Genomic DNA, 15,857 nt, shown 5'->3' on the forward strand with positions numbered 1-15,857 from the left:
AGGCGCTAATGCTGGCGTTAGGCACTAATTAGTTTTTTTACGCGTTTTCTAAAATCAGATAGAATTTAACCGTACAGGAGGATAAAATCGTATTTTCCTTAAAAACACTCTTTTATTCTAATTAAAACTCCAAAAGGTCAACAAAAGTCAATTTATCAATGCTAATTAAATTAGGAATGAAAAGAACCTTCTATAAGAATCTAGAAGACTAAAACCATTCCTAATTGCATTAGGAATGATAAATCCATATTAGGCCCTCCTCTAGATCATTGGGCCACATATAAGGCTCAAACCAGGCCCAGTTTAGTAATTTGGTCATAACTTCCTCAATATTCATCGGAATTGGGTTTATAATATAATGTTGGAAAGCTCTTTTCAAGCCCTATCCAACTACACTATTAATAGACCCATATCATGGACCAACCAAACTGGATTGGCTATTTTCTTAAAATGGGTTTTCAAAAACAAAGAGAAGAGAAAAGAAATTAAAACTATCCGCAACACTAGACTTTCCACACTTTCACTTCATTCGATTATGATTCGACGTGAAAGGTACTCATCACTGGGTTTGGTTTTGGGGAGACACAAATGGGTGTCTACAATAACGAGCCCTTAAAACTCTTGAAATCAAGTTGTCCGGGTATTTGAGGAGCCTCCAAGCTTGCTTCCCCAAAAGCGCTGCATTAAAATGCTTGAAATCCCAAAAACCCAACCCTCCACTCGCCTTTGGCTCACACAATTTCTTCTATGCTATCCAATGAATTTTTCGCTCCCCTTTTCTTTGACCCCACCAAAAATTCACCACTAAAGAAGGAGGGAAATTTAAATACACTCATCTCGTAGATCGGGATAGATTGGGCAACGACCTTAATCAACACCTCCCGACCCGCCTTTGATAACATTCCCCCCTTCCATCCTTGAAGTCTCTTCCACACCTTCTCTCTAACACTCTTAGTAATCACCCTTTTTGATCTTCCAACCACCGTAGGCAACCCCAAATACTTATCATGAATATCGACGACTTTCACATTAAGCAAATCAGCTAGTTCCCCTTTTCTTGATGCCGAGACTCCTCTACTAAAGGAGATCGTTGTCTTGTTAAGATTCACTAACTGACCTGAGGCCGCCTCATAAGTCTGCTGATCCGTGCCATTTATGGCACCTTAAGGCTATGTTTTCTTTATATTTCTATGCTCCTTTGTAGTCGTTTATGTCGTGTTTTTAGAGAATAATGCTCGATTCGCGTGTTTTTGTGTTAGTTTAGAGAAATGCATGCTTTTAATGGCTTTTTTATCATTTTATTCATTTCTCGGCTATTTCTCTTGCCTCTCCGTTTCTTTGTCTTGTTTTGTAGGTACGTCGCGGGCTATATGCATGGGAATTGAAAATAGCACCCACTAGGATCAATATGCACTTTTCGGAATTGAATTTGAGTTTGAAACAAAGGAAAACGAAGAATTGCAAAGTATCAAATAGGACCTTTGTGCATTGTTTTAGTCATATCTCAAGTTCTACAGATCGGATTAGGGTGATTCAAGTTGGGTTAGAAACGAGACTTGAAGAGCTTTCCAATGATTGGTTGCACGCCTTCATAAAATTCTTAGATCGGAAGTTACAGCCTTCTGAAGTTGGCCATGGAAAACTGTCGCGGGCGCGGGCTACAGTACCCGCGGGCGCGAGGTTGCTGCAGCTCCAAAACTGCCGTATTTGGGCAGTAAGCACCCGCGGTTGTCCCGAGGGCTCCTCGAGGGCGCAGGCCTTGGCCCCGCGGGCGCGGGCTTGGGCCGTCGGCGCGGCTATCGGGGTGTCCGCTCCCCTCCGCGGGCGCGGGTTTTTGGATCTTTTACGATTTTAAGCTTCTTTTCTCCTTTTGTTTATATAGTTTTTGGTTTCCTTTATTCTTCATTCATGTAATTCTTTAGTTTTAGAATAGTTTTTTCTCTCTTAGGTTGAGAGCTTCTCTCTCTAGATTAGGCTAGATTAGGAGTAGTTTTAGAGAGAGAAAGTGAGGAATTTCAATGGTGATTGAGAGATTGAAGATGCAAGTGTGACAATTGTGTTGGAGATCTTCTTAATTATCAATGAGCATTTCTAAACTCTATCTCATTCAATTGCTTTGTTTAATTTCATGTTTGTTTGGTTTGATTTTGATATTTGATGTTTGATTAGAGTAATTGTTCTTGATATTTTGTTGATTCTTGTTCTCTATAGTTGATAGTTGATTTGATGATGTTGTTTGAGTAGTTGTTGGCTAGGAATTGGATGAAACTTGTATGATTGATTAATTGTGATTAATTTTGGAATTGTGTTGATTAATTGTTGAGATTAAAGTGATTAGTGAAGGTTTGCATGTGTGTAATTTTATTTGGCCTTTAGAATTATGCTAGATTGCATTGTAATTGCTAATGACATGAACAATTGATTTAGGAATTGTAATTATCAATTGGTTTTGATTGTGATTCTCTTAGTTTGTTATTCATAGTGAACCCTAGCTTAACAATTAGGAGATAGCTCTTTGATTCCTATTGATTGCTCTTATCATTTAGTCCTCACAACCTTTGATTGGCATGCTCTTCCCAAGTTGTTGCAATTGACATGATTACTTGTTGATCCCCGTTCCTAGTGTTTTATTTCCTCGGTTACTTGTTTTGTTAGTTGTTAGTATTCTCTTTTACCTTCGTCTTCGACCTAGCTTAGGCGCATAATTGAAAGTGCTTGAACATTACCATTCCTTTGGGTTCGACCCTTGACTTGCCTCTATACTCGTATTTAGGTTTGTTAAGTGTTTATAAATTTAGTTTGACCAAGGGAAGATTAGATAACGACCTAGTTTTCCCCTCGTTAAAATGGCGTCGTTGCCGGGGAACGGTGTCTTTGTTTGAGTGTTTTTTATTGCTTGAGTCTAGGTCTTTGTGTATATTTTTACTTTTATTTGATTTTTATTTGTTTTGTGAAAAAAAATGGCATGTCTATCATTTCCTCAATATAGAAATGAGCCTTTTTATGAATATTTCATTAGACTTGAGGGATTTTTGGACTATAATTGTTGTAATATTTGGGAGGCTTGTGAGATTTGTTATTTTGGTTTGAATGAGCAAACTAGGGATGAAATTGAATGTATGCATAATGGTGAATTTAGAGCATTGTCAATTGATGATGCTTGGGATTTTTATGTTTGGTTTGCTAGGGATGTTTATGATAGGGGTAATCATGAGTCTAATATTGATATGAAATGTCTTGATTCTTCTAATATTAGCATGAATTCCCATGATTTGTCACATGATCCCTTAAGTGAACCTAGAACACATGATTTCAACTTTATTTCTCCTTCTGTTCATGATAATGAAGTGCAAGCTCAAGTTGATGCTAATGGTGTGTTTCAATATTCTTCATTATTTACCATGCCTTCTTGTGATGTGCTTCATTCCCTTAATGATGAATCTCATGTTATAAATTGTGCCCCCACTCCCCAATGTGATGTATATGCTCATGATCTAAATGTTGATTCTTCCAATATTGGTTGTACTTCTTCTTCTCTTGTTGACCCTCAACCTCCTACATCTTTTGAATCTCTTGTTGATACATTTGAGTCTCAAATTAGGCCCATTGAGCTTGATAATGAGTTTGGGCCTAGTAAGGAGATGATTCTTAATTCTATGAGAGGTCAATTAGAGATAATGAAAAAGAATGAGGAGCGTATTGAGGAGGAAAAGAGAAGAGGAGAAGAGTTAGAAAGCCAATTGTCATCCTTGATGCTTGTTTGTGATAAATCCCAATTTAATGTGTGTGTTGAGGATGATGATGATGATTTTGAGCAACCAAGAGAGTGTGAGGATCCCATTGGTGAGCATTTGAGTGATGGTGAAGGAGTTGAGAATGAAGAGAGTGTTGATATTGAAATTTCTAACCCTCTTTCCCATCTTGATGAGTCTCATGTGCATGTTTGTGACTCTTCTATCCATGAGTATTTCGACTCGATTGAGGTTATGACCAATGCATTCTTTGAGAGTCAAAAGAAAACCCATAGTCTTTTAAATGAGTTCATTGAGGATGCTTCATGGGAGAGAGATGATTTTGAAATGAATTTGCATCCATTCATGCATGGTTTTGAGACCTTAGGCTTTAAAGTTGTTGAGGGAGTTGTTGTTCATAGTTGTGATGGAGGGGATTATGTTGTTCCTCTTGGAGGTTGGATGTTTGAGGGAGATGGATCTCATGAGGGTTCTTCTTTTGAGGAATCTATGATTGATTTCCATGCTCTTATTGGTGATTTGAGGCATGGTGGTGAGAAAAAGCTCATTTGTGAGACCATAGCCCCTTTTCTCTTTTCTCATACCCCTTTTTCAAGAAGATTCAACCATATCCCTTACACTCCTATTTCCCTCCCTTCTTTTGTCAATGAGCCTATTGGGGACCCTTTTGTCTATGATGATTTGTACGAAGCTCATTCGTCCCAAATTGAGGAAAAGGGTGATGTTGCCACCCAAAAATATTTTGAGGAGAGTTTGCCTTCTTTTTCTTCTTGTTCTTCTTTTTCTTTTTCTTCATATTTTGTTGAATTTTCTTTTGATTCTTCCTCTTCCTTTTCTTGGCATCTCTCTCCTCATTTGCGTGCACTATCCTTGTTGCACGTACTCTTCGCGTCATTTGCCGACCTTCTCTCCTATGAAATGTGTAGTAGTGCATTTGACAAGCTCTTGCGGGCGTTGAATTATTATTTTCTAGAGCGGTCAAGCTTGGACCTTAAGCAAGCCTTTCTCGGGAAGTAACCCGTGTTTTATTGCTTTCATTTTATTTTCTTTTTAGAATAGATTTTATCTCATGGAAATGTTTGTGTCCCTTTTGCTAGGTACATGACTTGATATACTTTGGTGCTTCTATTTGGATCAAGAATCAAGGAAGATTGGCACCACATTTGCTAACATATAGAAGGCAAGATTCAATATTAGAGGTTGTTAGCTTTGAAAGGTTAAAATTGGGTCATTTGCGGGTATTTACACCCACCTAATATCCGGTAATATCCTTCCTCGCTCTTTCTCTAGTGGATGATGACTTATTGGACATATGTTGGTTTGATTGGATTAATCTCCTTGTTTTTCCCCTCCCGTGGAATATTTGATTTATGTTTGAGCATGTTGTCTCATTCAAGCTTGGGGGAGGGTATTCTATCATGTTTGGTGGAATGTTGATTCATATATGTCATGCACCTTTGTATATGCTTTTCCATGTTCTCATATTTTGAAAAACTCCAAAAAGATTTTTGTTTCTATCAAGGCAAAATTGCATTGTGTTTTGTTTTGTTATTGCTTTGGACATAATAACATTTGGACTTGTATACTTGAATGCTTTTCTTCCTAAATGGTAGTGGTGTGCACGGTTTGAGATACGTTTGGTTGATTCTAGGATAAAGCATGCTAAGGTAGTTGTCTAGAACTAGGGGGATCATGAAACCGGATTCTACTTGTTTGTGGCATGTTGGTAGTTGCTCCCTATCTTCGATTTGACAACCTTAGTGAGTTTTTTCTACAACCATGTGAGATTTATATTTGTTCAAGCTTTCATCATATTCTTGCATGAGCGGCATGGGGTCCTTGACTTTGCAAGCCTAATCTATAAAGCTTGATGTATGATTCTTAAACCCGAGACCGAGCTATCTAGGGAGGACAAAGGCACCTTTTTCGGGGTGGTATTTTTCATTTTTAGGTTAGTTTGATTCATATTTTTTTTGGGTTTCCATTTGCCTTCTTGCAACCATTTGAGCCTTATACCTTCTTTTCAATCCACATCTTTAGTTCTTTGGCCTTTTGTTTCATTTTCTTTCTATTCTTGGTTTTTTGTGAAGCAAATTGATCACGTATGATGGAGTTTGTGGTGGATAAGTTGGAAATTTGGTTTTTATGAGTGCTAGTTTGTGATTAAGTCTTCTTTGTGAATAATGGCAAGTGTTTGAGTAAAAGCCGTCCTTAATCATTAAAGGCATGGACTAATAAATTGCATTATAGAAAAAGCCGTCCGAATTTAGCAAAAGGCGAGGACATTGCAAGTTTAAGTAAAAAAAAAAAAAAGAAAAAAAATTTGAAAAAAGTGAAAATTCAAAAATATTTTGATGTATTCTTTTCTCCTTCTAAGCATTGAGGACAATGCTTCATTTAAGCTTGGGGGAGAAGCGTTTACGCTTTTTGTATATATTTCTTGTGAGTATAGCTTCAAATAAGCTTGGGGGTGTTGCTTTTGCTTGGTGATTTCTTGATCGTGTTGTTAAGGATTGATCACCCTTTTGCTTCACTTTTTAGGAAAACCTCCAAATTTTAAATTTTAGCCTACCTTCACCCTTTATGCCTTATGTTACAACCTTGGGGAAAGACCTTTCGGCCTAGAAAGTTGAGTCACTATTCGGGGGAGGGAATCATGGGTCATTGCCTAAGGAAAGGGGATGCAAAGTCAAGATGTCGAGTAGCCCAAAAATTTGATCTTTTTCCGGTTCCTTTGCGGAATCTATGAGACGTTCACTATGGGGAGATATGAGATTAGTAGGGGGAACGCGTTAAGACCGTTTGGGATGAAAGTGGAGTGTGATAACTAGTTCCTATGCTTAGCATTTTTATGTTTCAATCAACCTTAGGTATCTTATAGCGTGCACTCCCTTACTTGTTTAGAAAGATTTGCATTCATTGTGCTTGTACATTTGCAAAAGTCCTTTCATGAACATTTGTTTGCTTTTCTTGTATTTTGTTTTCTTTTTCATGCTTTGCCTTGTTTGTATTATTATGAGAGTTATGGGTAAACTCTTAGGATACCCTTACGAGAGCATCACTCGTCCTCTAGGGCGATCTAGGGGTTTAAATGGCTTGTCTTTAGTTGCTAAAATTGACTGTGATTCCTACAAAAGTGAGTTAGTGTATATTCCCATCTTCTCTAGTTTTCTCGTTTCTTTCTTTGCTTGAATAATGTCATCATTTTTCCCTTGGGTTGGATTTTGTTTTGCTCGAGGACGAGCAAAAGTTTAGCTTGGGGGAATTTGATCCGTGCCATTTATGGCACCTTTAGGCTATGTTTTCTTTATATTTCTATGCTCCTTTGTAGTCGTTTATGTCGTATTTTTAGAGAATAATGCTCGATTCGCGTGTTTTTGTGTTAGTTTAGAGAAATGCATGCTTTTAATGGCTTTCTTATCATTTTATTCATTTCTCGGCTATTTCTCTTGCCTCTCCATTTCTTTGTCTTGTTTTGTAGGTACGTCGCGGGCTATATGCATGGGAATTGAAAATAGCACCCACTAGGATCAATATGCACTTTTCGGAATTGAATTTGAGTTTGAAACAAAGGAAAACGAAGGATTGCAAAGTATCAAATAGGACCTTTGTGCATTGTTTTAGTCATATCTCAAGTTCTACAGATTGGATTAGGGTGATTCAAGTTGGTTTGGAAACTAGACTTGAAGAACTTTCCAATGATAGGTCGCACGCCTTCATACGATTCTTAGATCGGAAGTTACAGCCTTCTGAAGTTGGCCCTGGAAAACTGCCGCGGGCGCGGGCTACAGTACCCGCGGGCGCGGGGTTGCTGCAGCTCCAAAACTGCCGTATTTGGGCAGTAAGCACCCGCGGTTGTCCCGAGGGCACAGGCCTTGGCCCCGCGGGCGCGGGCTTGGGCCGCCGGCGCGGCTATCGGGGTGTCCGCTCCCCTCCGCGGGCGCGGCCGATTTCTCCGCGGGCGCGGGTTTCTGGGTCTTTTACGATTTTATGCTTCTTTTCTCCTTTTGTTTATATAGTTTTTGGTTTTCTTTATTCTTCATTCATGTAATTCTTTAGTTTTAGAATAGTTTTCTCTCTCTTAGGTTGAGAGCTTCTCTCTCTAGATTAGGCTAGATTAGGAGTAGTTTTAGAGAGAGAAAGTGAGGAATTTCAATGGTGATTGAGAGATTGAAGATGCAAGTGTGACAATTGTGTTGGAGATCTTCTTAATTATCAATGAGCATTTCTAAACTCTATCTCATTCAATTGCTTTGTTTAATTTCATGTTTGTTTGGTTTGATTTTGATATTTGATGTTTGATTAGAGTAATTGTTCTTGATATTTTGTTGATTCTTGTTCTCTATAGTTGATAGTTGATTTGATGATGTTGTTTGAGTAGTTGTTGGCTAGGAATTGGGTGAAACTTGTATGATTGATTAATTGTGATTAATTTTGGAATTGTGTTGATTAATTGTTGAGATTAAAGTGATTAGTGAAGGTTTACATGTGTGTAATTTTATTTGGCCTTGAGAATTATGCTAGATTGCATTGTAATTGATAATGACATGATTAATTGATTTAGGAATTGCAATTATCAATTGGTTTTGATTGTGATTCTCTTAGTTTGTTATTCATAGTGAACCCTAGCTTAACAATTAGGAGATAGCTCTTTGATTCCTATTGATTGCTCTTATCATTTAGTCCTCACAACCTTTGATTGGCATGCTCTTCCCAAGTTGTTGCAATTGACATGATTACATGTTGATCCCCGTTCCTAGTGTTTTATTTCCTCGGTTACTTGTTTTGTTAGTTGTTAGTATTCTCTCTTACCTTCGTCTTCGACCTAGCTTAGGCGCATAATTGAAAGTGCTTGAACATTACCATTCCTTTGGGTTTGACCCTTGACTTGCCTCTATACTCGTGTTTAGGTTTGTTAAGTGTTTATAAATTTAGTTTGACCAAGGGAAGATTAGATAACGACCTAGTTTTCCCCTCGTTATCTGCAAAATGTTTCTAATAGCACTTGCCTCCTCAACATTATTAATTAATGCCTTTTGAGGCTTTTCTTCAAAAAAAAATAATTAATTAAAATTAAATATAGTTAGATTTATAAGAAGAAAAAACACTTTAAAATAGGAAAAATTGGTAAAAATAATCTCAATTTTTGCTCAAATTAATTTTAAATAATCCAAACTTTAGAGGTTGTACACTTAAAAGAGTCTCAGCCGGTCACCCAACTTGTTATAACAGGTTAAGGTGACGCGTGATGTAATTAGTTAGAAAAAAAAATTAAAAAAAGAAAAACTTACAAATTTAAAAAATCAAACTCAGCCTCAACCACGACCACCCTACCTACCACCAGCCACGGCCCCCTCTCGGAACCTCATCCCTCCCTCGTGCCGGCAACGCCCCTCCCTTACCCCCTCAATCACCAAACTCCCATACTTGCACACCAACCACCCAAATCAGCCCACTACTGTACTTGCAGAGTTGTTGCAGCCCATGCTAGCTTCCCCTACTCCCCAAACTCACCAACAACAAAAACCCACAACATTCGACAACAGCCACCCAAAATCTCCAGCTGCCAAGCAGCACAATAGTTGCATCTAAATTGCCACCAGTACAAAAAGCTCCAATCATCATCAATTCACACAACAATAGCACCAATTCGCAACCAATTGCTTAAATCCACCATCAATTATAGCAATTTGAAAAGTAAATACAACAATTCCGGCCTCCAATCGCAGCAATAATTTTGAATTGTGCTCCAATTTAAATACTCAAACAATGATTCCATGAGTGCCCTCGAGACTCGTAGTGACAAAGCCACAAAAGTGCAATTTTGCTACTATCGTCAGCGCCGAAGCCGGAGCCGAGTAGGGGTGTTCTCGCCGGTAAGAGTGGGGGCGGGGAACCCTAGGCTAGGCTTTAGGAAGGGGGCTGCCGTAATGGTGGTGGTGGCCGATGATGTTGCGTGGGAGTTATGGTTTGAAAAGAATAATCCCACCTCTCGCTCATCTGCTCAAAATAATCCTACATTTGCGTATTCCATAAATAATCCCTCTTTAACACTCCATCTGCTCAAAATGAACTTTTTTACCTACAACCGTTTCAATAGGTAAATTTTTTGTTTGTTTGTTTGTTTTTTTTTTAATAATACAACAAAGGAAAAATAAAAAATCCAAACACCATTGGCACTGCCTGTCCCCCACCATTTTCCACCTCACCCTCTTCATTCAACCACCATGACCATCACCACTAAACTGACCACCTTCCCACCATCACCGCCAAACTGACCACCTAAGATGCAAGCCCACCCCAGCCCAGCCACCTGAGCCACGCCCACCTGATATGCAGCCCCGCCCCGCCACCTGAGCCAAGCCCACCTAAATCCCATAACTCTCCTAAACAACCACCATAGTAGTGCAGAGAGAGAATGAAAAGACGAGATTTCAACTGGCCTAGAATTCGACCAACGCGCCAGCTGGGTGACGGATCGAATTGGAGTAAATTTCACACACCAAGAGTAAATTCTTATTCCGGCAGAGGAGGGAATTGAATCAGGGAAAGGGAAGTGGAAGGGGGAACGGGGAAGGGGGAAGGGGAGGAATCGGAGAATGGGATGGAATCAAGGAGGGTGGCTGGTCCGGCTGTTCTAGCGGCGGTTGTTCCACGGATCGATTCCTGCGTCGAAGGGAGCTCCGACAGCGCGCCAACGGCGTCTCGCCACCAATCAGCCAAACAGGGTTAGGTGGGGGTTTCGGGTTGTGATGGTGGTAAGGGGCGGCGATAGGGGTTGTGATGGTGGTGATAAAGGGGTGGCGGCAGGGGGTTGTGATGGTGGCGATGAAGGGGGTGATCGTGGGGCTGGGAGATTTTTTATATTTTATATTTTTAATTGTTTTGTTTTTTTAAAAATTATATAAAATTAGGACCAATTAGAAGGTGACAAGTGTCGATTCACCTTCTTAAACAGGTTACTAATTTCATAAACCGGTAAAAGGTTCATTTTGGAAAGATGGGGTTACAAGGTGGGATTATTTCTGGAATTCGAAAAGGTGAGATTACTTTGAGCATATGGGCAAAAGGAGGGATAAATCTTTTCAATTTTTCCTTGTTTTTTTGTTTTAACTTTTTAAATAATTTTTTCAACCGATTATACCTTAAAAAACGCTTTAATAAGTTATAAAAACAAATCTAATCTACCCCCTCGTTTTTTAAATACTTGCTCCACTTTCCTTTTTCGGCCAATTTTAAATACTTCCTCCATTTTCTTATTTGAAAAGCTTTTATAATATTTAATTCATTTCTCTCACTTAGTGGACCAAACAAATCATATTTTATTAATTTCATATTCTATGTCCTCCAATTCTCTCCACTACTTTTACTTTTTACAATTTTTTTTAATTCTCCCACTTACCCCACTACCTGAATACTTTATTACTTTCTTCAATTTCTCCTAAAACTCTACGCACGGAGAAATGGAGCAAGTATTTAAAAAAGGAGAGAGTAATATATATAAATAAAATAGACATTTTTCTGGAGCATTTGGTGCGCCACATAAGAAAAGGTATTATTTTGTCCAATGAAAAATTAGATTAATAATTTATTTTCGATTTAAAAAATTTACTCACCACCTAAGCAAAAATGACGAATAAGATTTAAGAATTTTGACACATAGGCAAAAACAACAAATAGTGAATAATTTAAATTTAAATTATTTTTAAAAACTAATAATTATCTTGTCTCAAAAAAGAATTAATAATTATCTTTATTTATATATATGGATGTAAAATTTTTATCACGATTATCTTTAATCTCTCCCTAGCAAATATTATAAAAGTTTGATTTTAATAATGTACTCATCGAGACGAATAAAACTAAATTCCATATGACTAATTCCTCATAATTTTTAATAGTTAAAAGATTATAAATGAGACTAACATTTTAAACAGAACGAGTACATTAAACAAAAACATATAGTGTAGTGTTAAAGTTATTTCAGTCAATAAAAAAACAAGATTTTTCAATTTTTTTTTTTTGAATTAAAAATTTAAATTGTCACATGAGTAAAATTAATGAATAAGGTTTGGAATTTTAAATTCAAGCGACACGTAAAATAAATTAAACAACAAAAGATAATTGTAGTTTTAAAGTTAAAAAATTATCTTCTGATATTAGAAATTTTATCCATATATCTAATTAATGATCTTCATAAATATACAAATTTTTAAATTAAATAAAATGATTTACTAGAACCGTGCATCATACGGGCTTACATCTAGTGACTCCTAAAGTTCGGATTATTAATCTAAAGTTGGGATTATTTTGAGCAAACAGGCAAAAGTTGGAATTAATTTTACCAACTTTATTTTCCTAAAAAAAATTAACAACCACCAACCATCTACCCAACAAAGCTAATATCTAATCTTGCAAAAGGTGAAGTCCCATGTTATTCAATATATTATGTTCAGTGAAACATAAGGGCTTGTTTGATATTATTTTTTGTATTTGGTTTCCTGCTTTTTTTTTTTTTTTTTTTTTTTTTAAAAAAAAAAAAGGAAGTGTTTCCACTTTTCTGTTAGGTTTCATAATGATTAGTTTGACTAATTTTTATCATATGATTAGTTTGTAAAACAAAATAACCAAAAAACATAAAATCATAGTGATGCCCTAAACGAACCCTAAGTTATTGGATTAGTTTTGATGTTTTGGAATAAATAAATTGTGTATTGAAATTAAGTTCTTACACACTCATTTAGAGAGGAAAAAAAAAAGAAGAAATATCTATGGAGTTATACATAAATGAATGTATGATAATGAAAAGAGCAATAATAGGGTTATGTATACTCTAAGTGACATAGTAATTGACCTAAGCTTCTTTAAGATTCTAAACTCTAAGTGATATAGTCAATCACCTAAGCTTTTTAAGATTCTAAGCTTAATTAATTTAGTGAAACTCCACTAATTTTTATTTTAATCACCAATTCAAAATTAGAGATAGCAATGGGTCAAATCTAGATCGAATTTTAATGGATCTAGATCCAAATTCGTTATTCTACGTACACTAGATTCATATCCATCCTAGATCCGTCGGGTATGGAAAATGAATATTCATATTATTGGGCTTTCGATTATCATAAATCATAAAATTCAAAGTAATGAGTGTGTTTTTCAACTAGTATATATACCTCAAAATAGTCATACAATTCAATAAAGAAATAAACTTTAAGTAGTTCATAAAAAATATTTAAGACATATCTCAAAATTAATAATTGCTTAGAAAATTAAATTAAAAATATAAGTCGAGCTTTATAATTAGGCAAATCTATAATAAGTACGTAATTATCAAAGGAGAAGACAAAGTTGCCACTAGTCCACCACCATCAATAGAAAACCAACGGGACAGAAGTAACGACGGAAGCAACAATATCAACCTCTAATCTTGTTGCTTACTATCATACTATTGACTATGGTCACGGACGATTGCTGAGAGAAGTGTCGCCCCTAGAAGTACTAGCTTCACACATATAGTAACCTAGAATACTATGTAGTTGACTTTCTATTGACTGGTTAGGATTGTTAGAAAAAAATACACCTCAAAGTTGGGGTTATTTCAAAATGATAAAATAATTGAGATTTTACAAAAATTGACCAAAATTGTGATTATTAAAAACAATTTTTTTTAATTAATAATATGTTAATCTTTTTTTTTTTTTTGAATGAATAATATGTTAATCTTAAGCATAAGAAAGCATTCTAACCCAATTTATGCAAAATGTGCCTTATGAATTATATACCAAATAACATCACGAAGTTTAAGGATTATCATATTACTATATCACTAAAGAAAATTCAAATTAGATTATATTATTAAATTATTATATCATACCAGTATCATTAAATTATTTGATCAAGCAAATATTATTAAATTACAAAAAAATATATATATAAATATATATATATATATATATATATATATATATATATATATATATATATATATATATATATATATATATATATATATATATATATATATATATATATATATATATATAGGAATATATCTTCTTTAACAATGATACAAATAAAAGGAAGAAACAAGAACAAGTTATCGAACGGAAACATGTTTCAAACTTATGTATACAATGTTAAGCATTTGTTAAGGTTTAATCGAGTCCAAGAGCTTTTTTGATGTCCAAGGCGAAGTTGTAAACTTTATCAGAATCCGGCAATGAACTAGAAACACTATGCCTCTCTTTACATCTTTTAGCCCATGCAACAATTTTGGGACAATTAGCCTCAATGCTAAAATTTCCAAATGTTTCCAAGGTATAAAACCAGCTTGTGATGGGAATGAATGCAACATCAATGTACCCAAACGTATCACCACCAAAAAACTTTTCATTTTTAAGCACCCCTTCTAATATCTTTAGGTTTTCAATGTATTCCTTTATTATTTTTTCCTGCTCTTCACCTTTTGCTTTCCATAGGACTTTTGCTCCGGCATATATCTGCAAAATAAATATATTAACCAAGTTGATATTGTATAACAAATAAATACAAGTATGTGCAGTATAATACGGTCATACAAAGTACGTAGTATATGATTTAATGGTTCATGCAAAAAAGCTACGGTATCAGCATGTTAATTAATTGTTAATGGAATAACGTATTAGCCAAATTGACAGTTTTCAAACAATTTTAGTGCATCAACCCAAATACGTTGACCAAAGCTCCAAGGTTGAGGATGGGCCAAGGTATGAGCTACTTTATTGCCCCCTCTATAAACAAAGTGCCAACTAACAAAATCTAAACAGCAACTAAGCTCTAAAATACCATCAGATCAGACAATTTAAGTTTTAATAATTAGATCACAAATTCACAACTATGTGTACATGTTTGGTTATGATATTAGAAACTGTGTGCATATAAGGTTTGTTAAAATAAATGCGTACATATAACTATATAAGGTTAAAGTTTTGTTAAATTACACAATCAAATTAAATAATAAGCAAAAATAACATAAATAAAAAGATTTTAAATTATGATGAATGGATACATTCAAATAACATAAAATCGCATAAAATGTCAAATAAAACCCGATTTTTTTTTTTTTGGGTTTTAGAATATGAGAATTGATCCCATGATCTTTTGAAACAAGAAAAGAAGTTCGAACCACTTAAGCTATCCTTTATTCTCAAAACCCAACTTATATAATAGATCAAAGAGAGAGTATTACCTTCTTGTCAATGAAATCAGCCCAAAATCTAGCTTGTGATCGTTGGTAAGGATCCTTTGGAAGCAAAGGAGACAATTCAGGCCAAACCTCGTCAATATACTCAAGAATCACAAGCGATTCGCAAATAGGTTTACCGTTATGGATCAAAACCGGAATTTTCTTATGAACCGGGTTCATCTCAAGAAGCAAAGAGCCTTTACTTACCAAATTTTGTGGTTGACAAACATACTCAACTCCCTTCTCTGCTAATGCAACTTTCACTCTCATTGCATAAGAGCTGCTCCATAAATCAAGTAACACTACTTCTTCCCCCGCCATTTTTTTTAATCTTAGGATTTTGAGTAGGAAACTATTTTTTGCTATGGCTTTTTTTTTTATATAGAGCTATGACAAAGATTTCTAGAAGATGAGTGAAGTAATCACATGCGTCACTTAGGTGCATGTTGCAATTTGCATACTACGCATGTAATTAAATAATTTTAGTAATTATAATATTTCCTCCGTTTCTATTTATTTGACACGTTTGATTTAGGCACATATATTAAGGAGAGAAGAGAGAGTAAGAGAGAATGAAAAAGCAAGTAGGGTAGCTTGTAAATACAGGATAAAAAAAATTAACCTCAAAAGAAAACGTATCAACTTAAAAAAAATTCTAAAAAGAAATACGTGTTAACTAAAAAGAAACGAAGGTAGTAATATATTTGGATTTTTTCTTTCCTTTTTTTTATGAAAGTAATGTCGTGGGCTGCCAAAACATCTGCATTTTTTCCCTCAAAGAATTCCTCGTTTCTTTTGAAACAAGTAGCTTAGTTAGATCTATTCAAAAAAAAAAAAAAAAAAAAAAAGTAGCTTAGTTAGATTTTAAAAATTCATCTTTA

General features: G+C 35.4%; 1 protein-coding gene across 1 annotated transcript; it reads right to left on the minus strand.

The window, feature by feature from the left end:
• Window positions 1–13,877: 13,877 nt before the first annotated feature.
• Window positions 13,878–15,326, minus strand: LOC145575338 (putative glutathione S-transferase parA). The gene is made up of 2 exons (XM_081633243.1): window positions 14,980–15,326; window positions 13,878–14,251 (listed from the first exon to the last, which is right to left on the minus strand). The coding sequence occupies exons 1-2, from the start codon at window positions 15,295–15,297 to the stop codon at window positions 13,907–13,909; spliced, it is 663 nt and encodes a 220-aa protein (XP_081489369.1). The 5' UTR covers window positions 15,298–15,326; the 3' UTR covers window positions 13,878–13,906.
• Window positions 15,327–15,857: the final 531 nt, after the last annotated feature.

The sequence above is a fragment of the Chenopodium album genome, chromosome 1 (assembly GCF_948465745.1).
Source record: "Chenopodium album chromosome 1, dcCheAlbu1.1, whole genome shotgun sequence".
In the NCBI taxonomy this organism is placed as follows: Eukaryota; Viridiplantae; Streptophyta; class Magnoliopsida; order Caryophyllales; family Amaranthaceae; genus Chenopodium; species Chenopodium album.

Excerpts from the sequence above, each read along its gene's own strand:
- LOC145575338 (XM_081633243.1), bottom strand. The coding sequence starts at position 15,297 with ATGGCGGGGGAAGAAGTAGTGTTACTTGATTTATGGAGCAGCTCTTAT. Across the intron at positions 14,252-14,979 it reads CTGATTTCATTGACAAGAAG|ATATATGCCGGAGCAAAAGT; the intron begins GTAATACTCTCT and ends TTTATTTTGCAG.